Raw genomic sequence first — 19566 nt, 5'->3', positions numbered from 1 at the left:
CTTGTTGGGACCGGGTCAAGTAGACAAGTGGATGACTTGGATGAGGTAATGACTGAAGTTAACTCTGAGAGGTGAGTGGGGGAGAAGCTGTCCAAACATACTTTAGGTGTGGAGGTTGCTATAAGAGAAGCTGTATTTGGTGGAGTATTACTGCCAATCCTCACTCTGATGTTCACAGTCTTATCAGTGAAGAAAGTTAAGGAATCATCACTTCTGAGATTCGGGGGGGATGCATGGCTCAACGCCACTATGGTTTTTAGTCAGCCTGGCTATGGTATGAAAGAGGGATCTAGGATTGTTCTTGTTCCTTTCTATTAATGAGGAGTACTATGGCCTTCTGGTGCTACAAAGTTCTTTTTTATTTTTATAACTTTTTCTCCAGGTTTGACGGTCTTCTACACATTGGCTGGAATGTGATTTTCTTTTAAGGGCAAAATCTGCTGGAATAAGTTCTTTAAATTTAGATACAGCAGTGTCAGAAAGGCATCTGCTGTAGTGGATTTTTTTTTCCAAGCAAAGCATAGTTTGCTAAAGTAATTTCAAATGTTATTAAAAAGTGGTCAGAAAAGACATGATTTGGGGGGAAAAGTGTAAGGTGGTCGTTCTCAATGCCATAGGTTTGCACCAGGTCTAGGATATGATTAAAAGAATGAGTGGGTTTATTTACCCTCTGGGAGAAGCCAATTGAGTCTACCAGTGATTTGAATGCAGAAGCTAGACAGCTAGACATGAATGTTAAAGTCTCCCACTATGATTACTTTGTCTGAGTTTATTGCTAAGTATGATAGAAAGTCAGGGAATTCATTTAAGAACTCTAAGGCACTGGGGGACAGTACACCACAGCAAATAAGAGTGGTTTAACTGCTCTCCAGTCTGCGTGTGAGAAACTAAGAGTACGAGTTTCAAATGATTTGTATTTAGCAGTAGGTTTAGGGTTAATATGCAGATGTGACTGATAAACTGCTGCCACTCCTCCTCTACCAGTATTTCTGGGAACTTTGCAGTTAATGTAGCATGGAGGGGTTGATTCATTTAAACTGATAAATTCATCCTGCTGCAACCAGGTTTCTGTGAGTGACATTACATCAATATGGTGATCGAGTATCAGATCATTTATTAACAGAGATTTTGACATGAATTGAAATTTAATAAACCACATTTAATAGTTAACTTGGAATGGTTAGCTAAAGTAGTTGTTTTGATTTTAACTAGGTTTTTATGAACAACTCCTCTGGGATTATACAGCCTCAAGGCAGACACAGTTTCTATGGGGTGTGAAGAAGGTTGGGGACGTGACAGTAGAAAGCAGTTGCAGAGGGGCGTGTAAGACGGCAGCTCTGCCTTCTGGTCTGGACTCTGGGTGGTTGTCATGGTTTTGGGCGGCATACAGAATTTACTAGTGTCTGTCACTAGTGTACTGTAGCTGACATTTCTGGCTTGTGCACCAGCTTCACCAGAGAAGAAGGTCAGAAATACTGACGAAGGAGTAGGTTTGATTGATAATTTTGGTCTGCAAGTCAAGTTTGTTTCGATGGCAGGTCCGTTTGCCTCAGCCCACACAGCATTTCAGTCTTGCAGCCACATTGTGGTTGAGTCATGCCAAGAGATGATTTTTTTGCCCTAACAGCACTCAATAGGACAATTATATTCTATATTTTACTTATTAATGTTCTGAATTTGAATTAACATCAATAATAACAAACATACTCACTACTATGATAGTATGACTGCTGCTGAACAGATACTGTAACCTTATCCTTGCGCGCTCTATACTCAACTGCAGCACAAAGTATAATCTGGTATTCATGAAGAATAGGCTACTGGTAACAAGTTTGTAGTTCTAATTCTTATTTTTGCTTTTGATTCTATTTTGGATTACAGTTAAGTAGCTGTGTGTGTGTGGGCCTGTTAAGAGTAACACTTTTCTTCTCTCGCTCAGCTCCACCCTTCATTCTACCCCCTGTATGCCAGATTATTTAAAGGCCACAAAAAACACATGGTTAGCTTTTTGGGACTCATGACTCATCGACAGTGCAGAAAGCTGCTCTCTCTGCTTTCCCCTCTTAGCGTCTAAGCTTTGGCCTGCAGTGGGTCAGCAGATATTCAACTTCTGAGATTGTTTCCTCATAGTTTAATTTTCTCATTGCTTTATGTATTGATTTATCCCTAGCTTTTCTATATGTTGTATCTGTGGAGCTTCTTAAGTACTACAATTAGGACCTACCCCTATCCCATGAGAATAAAATCATTCATAAACAAAGCACCTGTGTGTCCTATTTGATGTTACTATTGATTTTTGCTTAAACATTTGTCCTGTTGAAGATCTAGTGACTCAAAGTGTGTCTTTATTCTTAAATACTTGCATTTGACTCTTCCTTTTCTCGTGTTTCTCATGTTCTTGTACTTTACTTTGGTGTTGACTTAATGGTCGAGAATGACCTGCCACTGAGCAACAAAAGAGAAGATTGACAATGGACATCACAATAGCTTCACAGAGCTCATTCTTCATTAAACTAACCATATATATATATTTATGTCTGACCTAAGAATGAATGAGTTTCATGTGTGTGAAGCTGAATTACAAAAGATAACTCATCCACCTTCTCACACACACACAATCAAACACTCACAGCATACCATAGACTGGCACTAAGTGCACTTTATTTACTTTACTTTGTGTTTTATATTTATATATTTTTCTTAAGTGTTCATTTGAAATTTTTGCTTCTATTTATATGCGTGGCTCTTGAACCTTGAATCTCATTATCTACACATTGATTCACTGGATTTATATCACAGAACTCAAATGAACAATCACCAGACAGCAGTTTGTTTTTAGTGTTCTGATTAGGAGTGAACATTAAAGGCAGTGAACCTTCTCACCTTTTTGTCCTGGGCCACCCATGTCCACAAAATTTCAGTGATAGATGAACTTTGGTGCATTGTACTGCACAATGTACCATGATGTGGCGACTACTCTTAATATTAATAATATAAAGCTTATGAACACCAAATTAAACTATAAGAACTGCAAGAGGGCAGCTCAATCTCTGAAGAAGATGAAGTTCGAGTTTCTGCAGGAACTTGTGAGTAACAACAGCAGCAGGATCTGTCCATGGTGCTGGAAACTAGTGTGGGCTTGGACGTGAGGCAGCTTCAACATCCAATATCTTCATTCAAAGGGCAGTTATGGCAAATTAGGAGATTTTATCGATAGCCGCCTGTACTTTGAGAGACCGTCAGAGACAGGGCGAGAGTCTGAAAGAGAGAGAGAGAGAAAGAGAGAGAGAGAGAGAGAGAGAGAGAGAGAGAGGGAGAGAGAGGAGGAGGATGATGTCATAGTTTTTAGTCTGGGCCATGGAAGAAGCATATGGCTGCAGCCTTCCCCCTTTTCCTTCGTTCCTGGTTCAGCATCAGGACTCAAAGAGGCCAAAGAGTGACAAACCGCAAAAGCAGAATTCGGTCATGTAGGCTGTCTGCCGATGGAGGAAGCAAAGCGGAAAATCCCTACTGTCGAATCCTCAACAGAAGGAGAAATACAAACGTGATATGGACCAAGATGGGAGCAAGCATGGAGCTACGTTCAGTCTTGCTTTTTGTCGTTATTCTGTATTATGAGCAGGCGGCCTTGTAGTGGAGATAGTCCTGCCCAGAAAGGAGGAGGAACAGGAGAGAGACACGCAGAAGGGTGTCGACAGAGAGGGGCAGTGGCGAGGAAGAAGAGGAGGGGAGGAACGGAGGGGAAGTAATAGACTAGGAATATTATAAGCCTATAATAATGGCGGCCAAATCGGACGGGGTCCTGAAGATGAAGAAGAGTGACGTGGCCTTCACCCCGCTGCAGAACTCGGAGCACTCCGGCTCAGTACAGGGGCTCCACCCCGGCGCACAGCGCGACTCTGCGGGCATCGGGGACGGGGATTTCGCCAACGGGGAGTCGCGGTGCTGCGGCGGAGGAGGCTCTAACTCGACGTGCCTTCGCCTGGGCAGGGAGCAGCAGAAATACACCGTATGGGACTGCCTGTGGATCGTAGCGGCGGCGGCCGTGTATCTGGCCGATGTGGGCACCGACGTTTGGCTGTCGGTCGACTACTACCTTCACCGCGACTATTGGTGGTTCGGCTTGACGCTCTTCTTCGTGGTGCTCGGCTCCTTCTCGGTCCAGCTCTTTAGTTTCAGATGGTTCGTCCACGACTTCAGCACCGAGGACAGCACGGAATCTGCCGCCGATTGCTCCCACATGGATGGTAATAAACTACTGAGCGGCTCTGCCTCACACGGCGACGTTACCGCTCAGCACCACCCGGCCACGCCGCAGAGACAGGCGTCGACCGCCAGCAAGAATACCACAACCAACAGCACTGCGAGCACCGCGATGGGCAGCAGAAGCAGGAGAAGATCGGCCTACTACTCCTTCTGCGTCTGGTTCGGCCAGTCCATCATTCACATCCTCCAGCTGGGCCAGATATGGAGGTAGGATATGGGCTGAGACGAAGGCCTTGGGAAGGGCATTAATGATGCTGTGTATGTGTTTTGTTTATCTACGGAGGAAATGAATGAATGAGCAGAGGGACTCTGACAGTAGACTGGTCTTTGGCGCTCACTCGCTCACCTTTCTGGCCTCTGAATGGTGCCAACTCCTCCAGCATGGCTACCAACTGCCATCTTTAGCATGCCTCCTGCAGCAGGGCCAGAGCACATGATGCTGTGGCAGGCTTTCAGGTCTTCTGTATCGATCATGAAAGATAAGACCAGCTGAACGGAAGTGATACTTTCCATCCACACAGGGAGCTGTTAGGCCCCTGGTTTGTCCGTCAAGAGAAGCAAACAGCTCAAGGGTGGAGTCATAAGTTTAGATGATGTCTTAACTCAAGATGCACATGACGATATTTGACATCAGCTAGCCCACACTTTTACTGAATCTGCTAGAAACAAACTATGCAGCAGACACTTTGCTTAGAATCAGAAGTGAAGCCCGCAACCAAACTATTAGTGACCTGTCAGTGGGAGAATATCAAGATTATTTAGAAAAAGTAAAAAAATAAAAGAAAGAAAGTAAGAATCAGCAACATGTATTAAAGTAATACAAATATCATTCACCAAGAAAGGTTCCTAATGTTGTTGTATATCAGACATTGGAATGTAAATGCTCATTTTAATGTCTTTGTACCATTTTATTGCTGTAGCCGCTCAAGGTGGAGTTTTTTGTTGTCTGTAACAGTGCATCATATATTATAGGCAGTGGAGTTGTAGTATAGGGCTGTTTACTTTCAGAATTAATCATTTGGCCCACAGATGAGTAAAAATGGTGAACAATCATAACCCAGAAACTAAGTATCCATAGCAAGGCCCCTAAGGACGTGGTTGGATGAGTTTAGTGTGGAAGACCTTGAACGGCCCACACAGAGCCATGATGTCAGTCCATTTGAACACCTTTGGGATGAACTGGAGTAGAGATTGCGAACCAGGCCTTTTTGTCCAACATCAGCCTGACCTTGCAAATGCTCTACTGCATGAATGGGCAGAAAATCCCACAGAAGCACTCCAAAATCTTGGAAGTAGAAGCTTTTATAGCTGCAAAGCTATGTAGAATGTGATGTCATCAAAAAAAAGTAGAAAGTGTCACGAGACAGTTGTGATATGGTGCTATATAAATAAATTGAATTGACACACAGCATTTGAGTACAAAGTGACATTTCAGAGTATAATGGCATATAATAAAGTAAGGCTCTTAGGCAAGCCAGTCAACAAAATAGAAGTCCTTTGCTACGTTCATGTTTTTATTTTTATTTATAAATTAATTTGTACATATAAAGTGTCTCAGTGCTTAATTTTCTTAATGTAAATATTTTCAGAGGCGTTGTAATCACTTAAGGAACTTTCACCAGGGACAATGAACCTTTGGGGGAACCACTGGTGGGAGGACTATTTAGATCTTTTACTTATCTAACAGTACTAATAGCACACTGTAAAACATACATCACTACAAGTAAAAGTCCCATATCTAAAACCTTATTCACGTAACATTATGAAAGTATAATAAAGTATAAAAAGTAAATAAATAAAAATCAGACACAATTTTTGAGCAACAGAGGATGGATCCCTCACCCTGGACGGGCAGACGTGCAATGGATGTTGTACAGGCAGGAAAGCAGTTAACAACATGAGAACAACTTTACTAAAAAGACAAGTAAAACAAAATCTCAACTCATAAAAATTTTAAATTTTCATGTGATTCATCTGTTCAGTGTCACTTTTGATACCACCTCAATATGATTTTAACATTTCACTGAAATTATAATAATGAAATCATAATGAAATGCTGTATCATTCATGTATTTTTCATGTTTTGTTGAAAACCACTATCCTATCAATTCAATTCAATTCAATTCAATTCAATTCATTTATATATCACCCTATACAATCAAGATCGCCTCCAGACGCTCCACAGAGACCCAGAGCCCGAACCCCTGAGCAAGCAGACAGTACCAAGGAAAAGGAACAAGCAGGCTGAATGAGCCTTTTTGGTCCTGTTTTGGATACTTTTAGGTGGAAATATGGGGTCATGTCCATGGATAGTATCTGACAGGAAAAATAAAAGCTGGAATTGTGAATTCAAATAAGTTTATTTCCAAAGAAACTGAACATGTCAGAACAGTATGAAATGTATACCTCACTGTCATCAGGCCTTTACAGTAAGACTTCTCTCTAACCTTCCGATGTTTACCTGTTTTTTACATCCTTCTGCCAGATACCCCTGCTGTTGTCTTCCTCTGCACTTTCCGTAGTCCTTTGTTTAATCACAGTTTGTCCCACATTTTCCAGGTATCTGAACTTTAACTGCTGTTATGCAACCCATTGACCATGAGATATTTTCACTGTTTCACTGTTACATATTCAGCATACTATATATTGAATATATATTGATATATATTGAATTGCATACCTGTTATGAAAACATTAAAAGTCACACATCATTTCTTCAAAGATGCTCTAAAAATATAAAGGTATGATTACAAGTATAACTCAGTAAGGTTAAAGTAAAATTTAACTCATAATATAGTGGTAATATTCGACTCCAAAACCACATACATATACAGGATATGATCCACTATGAAAAAATACAAGAGTTCTAATCTTCTGTGTTGTCCCTATTTGTGCTGACAGATGTCATCCTCATATTTATCAATTCTTCAGCTCTGTGTGTGTTTTTACACATTTTGAGCCATCACCATAGAGAGGCTCTAGATTCTAGATATCTCTGTACATTGTATGTTCTAGAGTCTAGATTCTAGACTCTAGAACATACAATGTACAGAGATATCAATCTTTATCCTCCTTGAATCCGGGAGTGTTAGAATACAGAACTCACCATTGCTGTTTAAACCACAGACAATCACTATGTTCCCTCTGATTCATTTAAATCATGTAATTTGAATAGTCAGAAATAGGAAGCAAGTCCGGATGTCTGTCCACCTATCAGCCAGTTGAAACCCAAAAGCTGTCATGACATTCATATAATAAGCAATGGCGTTCATAAGAACTTTCCTCAGAATGGATATGATGCAACCACCCAACAGAAAAAAAGTATAACCAATACTATCAAAACAGTTATTTCAAAATCATATTTTAGGCACAAATGCTGATCCATTAGCTGAATTGAATGAAAAAACATGGGATGACTTCTCCGATGAGGAATTTGACCACCATTTCATAATAGTGTTGCTTCAACCCAGCGACTAAAACGGTCAGTTATCTTCAGCATGTACCACTTGCCATGTACTGATTTTATCATGTCAGCATAGTCAATAACCCATATATTTGAATGGTCTCTCTGGCACTGGTATGTGACCAACTGGTGGTGTTTTTATTATATTATATTTACAAGCTTCCATTAGACCTTTCAGTTCAGCCAGTTGTGCTGAACAAAAATCAGTCACTATGAAAAACCTAGCTGGGACACTGGGAAGAAGTGTGTGTGTATATTTGGCACCTCAGCTGGCCAGTCTTGTAGCACTTCATTTACTGTGTTTGGAGTTGTCTGATTTCAGTACTGGCAATACTGGGGTGTTGTAGGGGCTGAGAGTCTCAATTAGCACTCCTGCATTCAGCAACCCTGCAACTGTTTGGCTTATGCCTTGTTCGACCTTAGGTTTCAGAGGATACTGAGCACGTCTTGGTAGTATTGCATATTGTTTTAGCTCTATTTTGAATGGATTGGCTGACTTCACCAATCAGGCATCAGTGGCATGTTTCAGCGTGCCCCCTTCAAAAAGTCTTCACCTCCTGACAGTTTTTTTTATGCACTGCAACTGTTTCCTGTGGCTTTGCCATGATGGAAGTTCCACAGAATTTTGATTATGGACTCACCAAGGAAGAGGAAAATCAGTAGGTTACCAGTTTTCTGCCATTCTCTTTTCATCAATCCCATCATCCCATGCCTTTTAATTCAAAAATTTCATTCACTAGTAGAGTTGTGTGTGGTTCAGATTCTGGATTTGGGTCAGTGTTTAGCACTGCCTCTTGTTTTCCTATTTTTATGTATGGTGAGATCAATTCAACATTCAGATTTTTCATTGACTCACTCCGTTTTTCTTTAAAAATCTTACTACATGAGGGGTCATAGTACATCGTACAATGGTAGTCAGAGCATGGTTTCTAGCTTTTGGAATATGAGCATAGATTTTCCCACTTCTCTAGAGTGTTAGTCACTGTGATGTCTGTGATGTTACTCAGCAAATACACATTTGCTTTCTCTGACAGCATGCTTGTTTCCAACTTGTCAATATTGTGGTGAGCACCAAATTTTTACTTACAGTTTGTACAATGCATTTTGTCCCAACAAATTAGTGGCTGTTTGATCAGACCCCAAAATTGGCAGTGTAATAGTATCATTTTTGATGGATAGACAAACTGGAGCTGTCATTGGACTTGTCTGCGTCTGTCCCAGGAAACCCATAGTCTTGACAAATTTATCAGACATGGGGAGGTGGGAGACATAATTTGGACTTACACATGTGTAAGTTGCTCCAGTGTTGATAAATATTGCTGTTGTTCTGCCTTCCACTTAAGAGCTTGCAGGAGGGGTTCTTTATCAGCACCAGGAGTTGATACAAGCAGCTGGCCCTCCCCCGTAGGATTTGCTATGCTCCGTCGTTTACCCCTTGAGATGGCTGACCTCCAACATCCAGCCCAGTCTAATCAGAGACCAGCCATGGATCTGTTGCATGATCTCGGCAATTGTGGCCAGCCTGTTCACATCCTCGGCAAATGCCAGGCAGACGCTGTGAAGAGGGATGCCCTTTATTGGTTACCTCTGTGTAACTATACTGTAGCATGTTGCTGGATCCAGAAGCTCCTACCCTGCCCTCCTGAGGCCTGGTACCGCTGCTGGATCCTGAGCCCTCTATGGCCCTGCCTACTGCTGATAGTGCTGCTGGATCCAGAACCCTCTCCATGGCCCTGCCTGGATGCTGCTCCTGCTCTGCACTGTTCTCTCTATCCTCCCTGTCTGTCCTCTCTCTCTTTCCTTTTTCTCTCTATCTCCCCATTTCCTGTCTCTCTCCACCTCCCTGTCTCTCCTCTCTCCCTCCCAGGCGGTCACAGCAGAAGGCCGTCTACACTGAGTCTGGTTCTGCTCGAGGTTTCTGCCTGTTAAAAGGAAGTTTTTCCTCGCCACTGTTGCCTTATGCTTACTCAGTGTGGGGTTTTGCCCTGGGACCTGTTTCTCTCTGTAGACACCGATGACTGACGGAGTCTGAGCAGGGGAAGCAAGTGGTTGTGTAACATGTGCCAGTTGTGTTATCGTTCATGACTGGGGCTTGGACCTTCTTTTTATTTTTATTTGTCAGTTCACCCAGTCTACTTAGTGAAATGTTTAAAACAGCGGTTTTAAACGCCTGTGGTACATAACCTGTTGTTAAAGACAAGTTGATCTGATCTAATAAAGAACCGCGAATCAGAGGAAGGATGTCCTTGAGGAGCTTAGTTGGGATGGGGTCTAAGACACATGTAGTTGGGTTAGACTTATTAATGCTGGAGGTCAGCTCGGGGAGGTCTATGGGCAGGAAGCTGTCCAGAGGTGGATTAGGACTGAAAGAGATTTCTAAAGATGGCACTACATTGGCTATTGTGGAGAGATCTTGATTATTTTTTTCTCTGATGTTATTGATTTTATTGGTGAAGAAACTCATGAAGTCTTCACTACTAAGAGCTGCAGGAATACAAGGCTCAACAGAGCTGTAACTCTTGGTCAGCCTGGCTACAGTGTTAAAGAGAAAACGTGGGTTGTTCTTGATTAGCTCTATTAATGTTGAATAATAGGCTGTTCTGGCATTACATAGGGCCTTTTCATACATCAATAAACTATCTCTCCAGGCCCTCTCGAATTCAGCTGATTTGGAGGAGCACCACTTCCTCTCCATCCGTCTTGATGTTTGCTTCAGTGTTCGGACATTTGAAATATACCAAGGAGCTAGCCTCCTATGATTTGTAACTTTCTTTTTTGGTGGGGCAACCATATCTAAAAGTGTGTGTAGAGTGGCTGCAGTGTTGTTGACAAAGCAATCAATTGCTGCAGGAGTAACATTTAAATCAGTACGGTCTGTTGTACTGGTACATGGTGCTGAGGGGAGCTGTGATGGGATTGCATCCCTAAATCTGTCTACACTATCTTCAGAGAGGCATCTGGTGTTGTAGACCTTTTTGTTGTGTGCTGTAAAGTCTTCTAGAGTTAGTTCAAAAACTACAAGCGAATGGTCTGAAAGGAGAGGGTTTTGAGGGGCAACTAACAGGTTCTTAGTTTCTCGGCCGTAGGTGAGAACCAGATCGAGTGTGTGATTGTGGCAGTGTGTTGGTTCATTCACTATCTGAAGGAAACCTATTGAATCTAAGAGTGAACTAAAGGCTGTCTTAAGACTGTCAGAGTCAAACAAACTAACATACTCTTCATCCCGTAACCAAGTCTCAGTGAGGCAGAATATATCAGACTGATGATCAATAATTAGATCACTGACTAGGAGGGATTTAGAGTGGAGGGATCGTATATTTAATAATCCACATCTGATTGTTCTATTTTTTGGTTCTGAATATTTGCTAGTTTGTATTTTTATGAGGTTATTTTGATTAACACTTCTTAACTTTTGTGCTAGTTGGACTGTGAGAGGGTGGGGGACTGACACTATTTCTATGGGATTATTAATTTTGTGCATTTATATTTTTATTTATTCTAATTTTAACGGAGGGTGGCAGTCCTACAGAAGCAGCAGAGAAGTGTGTAAGACAGCGACTCTGCTTCTTGGCCTCGACCCTGGGTTGTCAGGGTGTTGGTTGTCTAATAAACTTGACCATATTGGTAGAAATAAGAGCCGCACCACCCCAAGTGGGATGAATGCTGTCTCTGCTAATGAGGCCAGGTTTTCCCCAGAAAGTCTCCCAGTTATCTATAAAGGCCACGTTGTTTTCTGGACACCACCGTGACAGCCAGTGATGACATATCATCACTGGTTATAATCGGGAGGGGACCAGAGAACACTACGGAGTCCGACATAGTTTTTGCCAAATTACTCACCGAATCCATGTTAACTTGGATAACCTCCAAATGGCGTAGCCGAGTGTAACACCGACGTGAATTACAGTCTTACTAAATTTACGCTTATCTCTCACCAGCAGCTTTAAATTACCCTCTATGTCGCCCGCTCTGGCCCCTGGGATGCATACTATATAGCATACTATACTGCATACTGTGGTCACTGGTGTCGACTTCACGTATCGTAAAACAGGATCAATAACCAGGGTCGGTTTCTCAGCGGGTGTGTCACTGAATGGGGAAAAGCGGTCAGATAGTTGAAGTGGCTGGTGGGGAATCATGGGCCTTTGTTTCGGGCTCCAGCCTCCCTGACTTCCCAGCTGCTCGGGGGCTGCCGGAGGACTACTAACAACAGCTAAGCCAGGCCGGTCTGCGCCTCACCTCCAAGTCTATGAATAAGCTACACTTTCTACACATCTCACTCTCACTAAAAGAGGCAGAGGAGTAACTAAACATTTCACACACCTTACAGAAGACGGGAGAGGGAGAGGCAGAGGGAGAGCGAGTGGAAGAAGCCATGTTAGCACTAAGCTAAGCTGAGCTGAACGACAGAAACAAAACGCAGATAGGCAAAGAACAGAACCCAGAAGATGGTGCAGTTAATAAACTTTCACTACGGGATTTAAGTGCTTGTGTATTTCTTTGTTCAAACCAACCACAGCAAAAGATAACACGAAGTATGTCGATAGAGTAAATCCGCAACACCAAACACCAGGTGAGAGAGCGGGACAGAACAGAAACAGGAAGTGACAGAATACGTTACCGCAAGTGACGTCAGACCTACAGGTTGAAGGTCAAGTGTACAATGTGGGTCGAGGTCAAAACAAAGCAGAGCAGTGCACATTTTATTACACGTGTTGTGCATTAATATTTCACATGACAATCGGCCAGCCAGACATTTGCCTTCTGTGGGCAGGATCAAGGACAGAGACAACTGACGCTGGGATCCCAAACTCAGTCTTACTAAATTCTTCTTTTTTTCTCTTTTTTAATTCAGTTCTCATTTTGTTTGTTTGTTTCTTTGTATTTCTTAAGGAGTTTTTCCTTGCCACGGTCACCAAGTGCTGCTCATGGGGGAATGATGGGTCTCTCTGAATTAAAGACTAAATTAATATGGTCCAGACCTGCTCTATTTGTTTTGATTTTGTGCCTTATTTACACATTTTTTACTGAAAGAATGAATGATGAAATTAAATATTGACAGCATCTTATTTGCTTGGTGCCATTAAGGAAATAAATCATAATCGGCTTGATCAGTTATGATGGTGATTTTAATCGTGAATTACAGATTTTGAGAGAAGCTTATATTGTTATTGTTGTGAGATCATTATAAACCATTGGAGTGAAGACATTTTTGCATTATGAGAATATTCTAGTCAGAAGGAAGCACAGCTGGAAGGTTAAGACTTGGTTATTATTATTATTATTATGATAATGTTTAGATTAAGGTTAAAATTTTAGTTTTTTGGTTAATGTCAGTGGAGGTCCTCACAATTAGACACACCGGTTTGTTTATGTGTGTGTGTGTGTGTGTGTGTGTGTGTGTGTGTGTGTGTGTGTGTGTGTGTGTGTGTGTGTGTGTGTGTGTGTGTGTAAGGTCTGTCTGCCTCTTGCATTATTCACAGTCTTGTTCCAGAGCATCAAAGGGACTGTGAGACAGGAAGGGTAGCAGAGAGATCAGCAGACTGTAATGTAATAAGACTCTTTCTTTCGCATTTACCACCTCTGTCTTTCTTTGTGACTGAATCAATAGTATACAAGCTGTTCTGAATAGGCAGTTTACTAAGTATTAATTGTATTTGTTTGTCTCAAACTTAGGTTACAGTAAAATTGTTTAACTGCTTCATTCTTAGTTGGTTACATATAGTAAATCAACTGAATTGAATTGAATTGAATGATTATCGTTTCATGATCAGCAGATGGATTTGTTAGTAGTTTAGCTTTTGACATCAAAATGTGGTGCTTGGCCCATTTGCTTTCACACCACTAACAAATGATAATTAGAAGCAAGCTGAGAGCTGTTTTCTTGGTGATCTCAGTAGCCTTTTTGAAGTACATTTGCTGTGCTCACATATGCTCAAGCTTAATTTCAATTTCAATTTCAATTCATTAGCTTTCTTTGGGGTGAAACACCTCCCGTTTCGAAACTACTGCTCCAATAGAGCCACACCTTCTTCTATAATTGGAGTCAAAACTTAAATCACCAAGCTAGACATATTGTTAAGAGGAGTCCACAATCCCTGTAGCTCCAACCAGCTGTTCCTGGTTCTTGCAGGGCTCCTGCACCTGACCTGTGGTATAACTGACCCCACTTTCCCCAACTCACTGTCTTGTTAATGCTGACACACACTGACTCGATCACTGTAGTAAATCATAATGTAACACCTAAACCTACAAGCTACTGTGTATAGTACTGTGAGTCTGACTGTTGCAGTACCTTGAATCCTTTCATGTCATCAGTCACAAAGAGCAATCAGTCCACCTGCCCTGCATATGGTAGAGAGAAGACAAACAGGCCCTCTTTCTACAGAGGAAGTGATGTATGGCTGCTGTTGTGCCACTTGTGTAATGAGATGACTTATTTTGCTCACAGCGTAAGATGTATTTGTCAGAAGCCAAATTCAGGTCAGTCAGTGTATGAGTCAGTTCAACAAGATGTGCACACATTTCACTTCAGCTTCTGTGTGTGTGTGGAGCTCGGTGACATCATCCAGCTGCTTATTAATATTTGAAATCAATTTAATAGGTCACTCTGTCAATCTATGGAATGGTGCTCTGAACTCAGCTGCACTTCATTATCCTTTAACACACTCCATTTTCAGTCCATTTATTGATTATTAATTAGGTTAAGACAGAAGACTGGTTTTTCTGGGAGTTTTTCCTTAGTCGATGTGAGGGTCTTAGGGCAGAGGATGTTACTATGACATTATGTAAAGCCCTTTGAGACAAACTGCTTGTAAAAATGGGCTATACAAATAAAGTTGTTTTGTCTTGTCTTGTTACATTATTCAGAAGTAATGCATTTTCAGTGACTGAAAGCACTCCAGTACAATGGGTCTGATTTTTATTGTCTAACAGATGTTGTCCAGATGGGGCTGCTTATGCTTTGATACACATCACTGAACCACAGTTTTGGTGGCTATGGGCCTAAAACTGATATGTGAACACAAGTCTTTAAGACACAGTCCTGCTGATCCTCACTGGTGCTGCCAAATTTGAGACCAAGATGATGATTTGTGAGATTTTTCTTCATTTATTTATTAGTTTTTTAGTTATTTATATTATAATTTTATTTTATAGTTTGTGTATATCTATGTTCAGCTTATCTTGCTTTTACATTTTGGAACCTGTATTGTCTTCCCTTTATTCCGCTCGTACACGTACGTGCTGGACACACAGCCTGCACCGTATCAGTATGCCCCCAGACGGACCTTGAGGAGATCTGCACTCTACTGAATGCACTCTTCATCTTATAATTATTATTCTTATTTAAATTATAATGATCATTATTATGAGTAACCATGCCCCTATTCTTGTTATTGTTGCAGTCTTTAGTTTTAATATTAATATTCTTTAATTTAGCTTTATATTGTTGCTTTGTGTCCTAGAGATGCTCACAAGTCCACAAGTCTCACAACACAAGTCACAAGTCCAAGTCTTAAGTCTCTGAGATAGAGTACACTGCCTCTTTCAGTTTTGCACTCTGGTGTCTGCATCACCCTGAGCAGGGTGAATACCCAGAAAGTAGCTGGCCCGGGTGGATTACCTTGCAGCATACTCAGAGCATGTGCAGAGTAGCTGGCAGGGGTTTTCACAGATATTTTCGATCTGTCACTGGCCCAGGCAGTTGTCCCAAAGATCTTAAAGACTGCCACCATCATACCAGTGCTGAAGCACTTCACCCTTATTTTATTTTCCCGTTGACCATGCCAACCAACTTTTGTCCTCAATATCGACCCATTCTGATTTAGCTGTTTGCAGACAGCTAAATCACCAACTGTACAATTCTTTTTTGTATTGCTAATGAATAGACCTCATTTATCTAAAGCTAAAGGTAATTTCTGAGTAAAAAAAAATCTTCATTATTTAGACTTTAGTTTAGATCAGAGGAATACATATTCATGAACTAGGACAGACTTGTATCTGGCATTAAGTCAGGATATTGTTTTGAAACCATTTAAATTTTTTTAATGGCGGGAATTAATGATACCTGTTGTCCTCTTGGGTCAAAACTGACCTGGTCTGGTTTGACTGGTTTTAAAGCATGAAATATAATGTATCATCCATTTCTGTGTTACACATTTTAGCTTACTTTATTTCAATGTGTCTCACTTTAATGAAAATCGAGTCCTGTCTCTTGTAGGAACCTGGGGTTTGTTTTCCCTGACCACTTTGTCTCGTTTGTCCCCAGAGACCTTCTGTCATGTGAAATACCACACGTTTATCCTGTTTTTTTTCTGGCTGTCCCTCGGCTGGTTTGCCAATGCATTTTCCAGACATAGCTGGTCCTGGCATCATATGCATCCCACATTTTTATGCCATACTTTCCAGGTTTACTGGGCATGTACTGTTTGAAGGCACAGTGAACTCTGAAGGGGACCACATGATCATCCACAGTCACGTCAGGGCCCGGATTGTACATTAGCTGGAGACACACCCACACTTGCTTTTTGCACTCTATTCATTCTTGTGAGCTGCCATGAAAAGTGAATTTCCCTGCTGTGAGATCAATAAAGTTCATCTATCTATCTATACTTCTCAAATGGCAGCAAGTTTATTTTGTTCACTGTGCGCTGGTCTTGTATCTTGATCATCAAATCATGTTGAGTGGCATAGTTGCATGAACAATTGCTCTGCCAGACTGGGCATGCCATAAACTAGCTGTAGCTTCCTTACTGCTTCTGTATAGGCCAGCAAGAATCAGCAGACCCAGGTATGCCTATAAATCTATTTGATTCATTTCAGCCCACTTTTTGCCATACACGTCACCCTTTCTTGTTTGTCGTGTCCAGAACCATCTTTTCAAATGGTTCTGACTAAAACAACTGAAAAGTGGACTTTATGTCATCAGTAAGAGACAGTGTATACCATTTTAGACCCTGGATGCTCCTCCAGGATGCTCTGCTTCCAACATTCATCACTTGTCATTGGGAGGGATGGACAACCAGAGTAGTGAGAAAATTAAAACAAATTATTTTGCACTAGGTTTCAAGCAGGACCGCAGCAGGAGGTCCAACCATGATCCCTGGGAACCTGCAAGACGAAAAAGCACAAGGACTTCAGGGAAGAAGTTGAGTTAGTGCATTAAATAACATGCATTAATGGGACATGAATGTGCACAGAAAGAGAGGGAGAGGAAGAGAGAGCTCGGTGCATCGTGGGAGATCCCCCTGCAGTCTAAGCCTGTAGCAGCATAACTAGGGGCTAGCCTAAACTATCCCTAACTATAAGCTTTATCAACAAGGAAAGTTTTAGGTCTACTTTTAAATGTAGAAAGGGTGTCTGCCTCTTGGACCGAATCCGGAAGATGGTTCCACAGTAGAGGAGCTTGATAAGTAAAGGCTCTGATTCCCAATCTACCACAAGTAACCCTGCATCTTGGAAACAAAGGCTCTGGTGGGATAATAGGGTACTGTCAACTCTTTAAGATATGATGGTGCCTGGCTGTGCAGGGCTTTATATGTGAGGAGGAGAATTTTAAACTCTATCCTGAATTTTACAGGCAGCCAATGTAGAGAAGCCAGAACAGGAGAAATACTCTCTAATGCTGTTTTTTGTGAGTAATCGTGCAGCAGCATTCTGGATTGCTGGAGAGTCTTTAGAGACTTATTGGGGCAACCTGATAAAAGGGAGTTACTATAATCCTGCCTGGAAGCAATAAATGCATGGACTAATTTTTCTGCATCTTTCTTACCCAGAATGTGCCTAATTTTTGCAATATTGTGGAGGTGTGTTATTGAAATGTGTGTTATGTGTGAGTTAAAGGACATAACTCCTAGATTCCTTACAGTGGAGCTTGAGGCCAAGGTTAAATCATCTTGAGCTGCTTTATCATTGGATAATTTGCTGGACAGGGCCCAGAACAATAACTTCACTTTTGTTCAAATTTAGAAATAGAAAATTGCAAGTCATGCAGGTTTTTATGTCTTTAAGACACACCTGAAGTTTGACTAGCTGATTTGTTTCATCTGGTTTCACTGACAAGTACAATTGTGTGTCATCTGCATAACAGTGAAAATGTAATGTGTTATGTAATGTGTTTCCTAATAATATCACCCATGGGGAGCATATAAAGGGTGAATAGTATTGGCCCAGACACAGAACCTTGGGGAACTGTGTGACTAACTTTTGTGAGTATGGACGATGCATCATTAACATGAGCAATTTGAGAATGCAAGTAGAAGGTCATTTGTGACTTTAACCAGTGCCGTCTCTGTGTTATGAGCTCTAAAGTCAGATTGAAAATCTTCACGTAGCCCATTTATTGTTGTTTGCTGTTTATTATTTATTATGCCCTTGTATATACTCCTCTCTTTCCTTTGCTCTTACAGTGCTTCTTCACTCGACACTTTCACCTTACAACTTTGTGGCTTGCTGTCTAATTTCATTGTACAAGCTACTGTGCAATGACAATAAAGGTCTTGAGTCAAATTGATTGAATCATCTTCATCAGTTGAACCGTTATCCTCATCATTTTTCAGTTCATTTGTCCTCTTTTTCTGACACTTCTTCCTCTTCTTCAGGTTCCTCCTTGTCACTGTCCTGCTCTTCCTCCACAGGATTCCAAATGAGGTCAAGAGCCTCCGATGCAGTGTAATGCCTCTTTGTTGTACCTATAAGTTCTGTTTGATTATTTGCTGTTGTCTTGTCTAGACAGAGATTATTTGGTGGTGAGGTGTGTATGTGACGAACCCAGGAGACAGGTGTCTTTCGAGGGTCAGGTGTGTGTGTATGTCCAGCAGAGGCAAATTGGGGATAAGCAATTCAAGCAATTACATGAAATTAAATCGTTATTATCATTATCGTTAATTGTTACTGATATAAAAACATTTGAAAATGGGTCTAATTGGACTCGAGGACAACAGTAAGTGGCTTCCACCCACTTGCACTCACCCCTATCATTGCAAAGTGTTTGAGAGACTGATTTTATTACACCTGAAATCCTGTCTACCCACAACACTAGACCCCCAACAGTTCGCTGACCACTCCAGTAGGTCAACAAAGGACGCCATCTCTACACACTCTGCTCTGACTCACCTTGACAGACTCCTACATCAGAATGCTCTTTATTGACTTCAGCTCTGCATTCAAACGGTGATCCTAGCTTTATTTTTTCAAGCTTTTCCAAGCTTCCCCATTTTGTTATCAACACATCCCTGTGCAAATGTATTTCAGTCTTCCTGACTGGGAAACCTGTTATCCTCTATTCTGACCATGAACACTGGCATGCCACACAGCTGTGTACTGAATCCCCTTCTGTACTCCCTCTTCACCCATAACTGCACTCCTGTCCATGGCTCTAATGCCATAATCAAGTTTACAGATGACACCACAGTGATAGGCTTGATCAGAGGAGACGATGGCCTATAGGGATGAGGCCCTATGCCTGGTCGTGTGGTGTGCCAACAACAACCTTCATTGGCTTTGTACCTGTACTCTGCACAATGACAGTTAAAGTGAATCTAATCTATTCAAGGTGGTGACCCAAAACAGGGAGCTGCATATCTGGTTCTGGTTGCTGATGTGCTGATGAGCCGGCCTGACTGTTACATACTGTGTTTGGGCAATATTTGCTCACAGCCAGCAGTGTACCATCCTACCATCCATTTTCTGTAGCGCTTATCCGTCAGGGTCGCGGGGGAGCTGGAGCCTATCCCAGTTGACTACAGGCAAGAGATGGGGTACACCCTGAACTGGTTTCCAGTCAATCGCAGGGCCAACACACAAAGACAGACAACCACACACACACACATCTAGGG

General features: G+C 41.6%; 1 protein-coding gene across 1 annotated transcript in view; it reads left to right on the top strand.

Moving 5' to 3' along the window:
* The first annotated feature begins 3334 nt into the window (after positions 1-3334).
* Positions 3335-19566, top strand: part of xkr4 (XK related 4) — a 32316-nt gene continuing 16084 nt past the window's right edge. Inside the window, exon 1 of the mRNA XM_046409040.1 lies at positions 3335-4473. Coding sequence (XP_046264996.1) covers positions 3779-4473 — 695 coding nt within the window. The 5' untranslated portion in view covers positions 3335-3778. The remainder of the gene's footprint in view (positions 4474-19566) is intronic.

Source organism: Scatophagus argus, chromosome 13 (assembly GCF_020382885.2).
Source record: "Scatophagus argus isolate fScaArg1 chromosome 13, fScaArg1.pri, whole genome shotgun sequence".
Lineage (NCBI taxonomy): Eukaryota > Metazoa > Chordata > Actinopteri > Scatophagidae > Scatophagus > Scatophagus argus.
The sequence above is the reverse complement of the archived record's forward strand: the minus strand, read 5'-3'. Positions and strand labels throughout refer to the sequence as shown.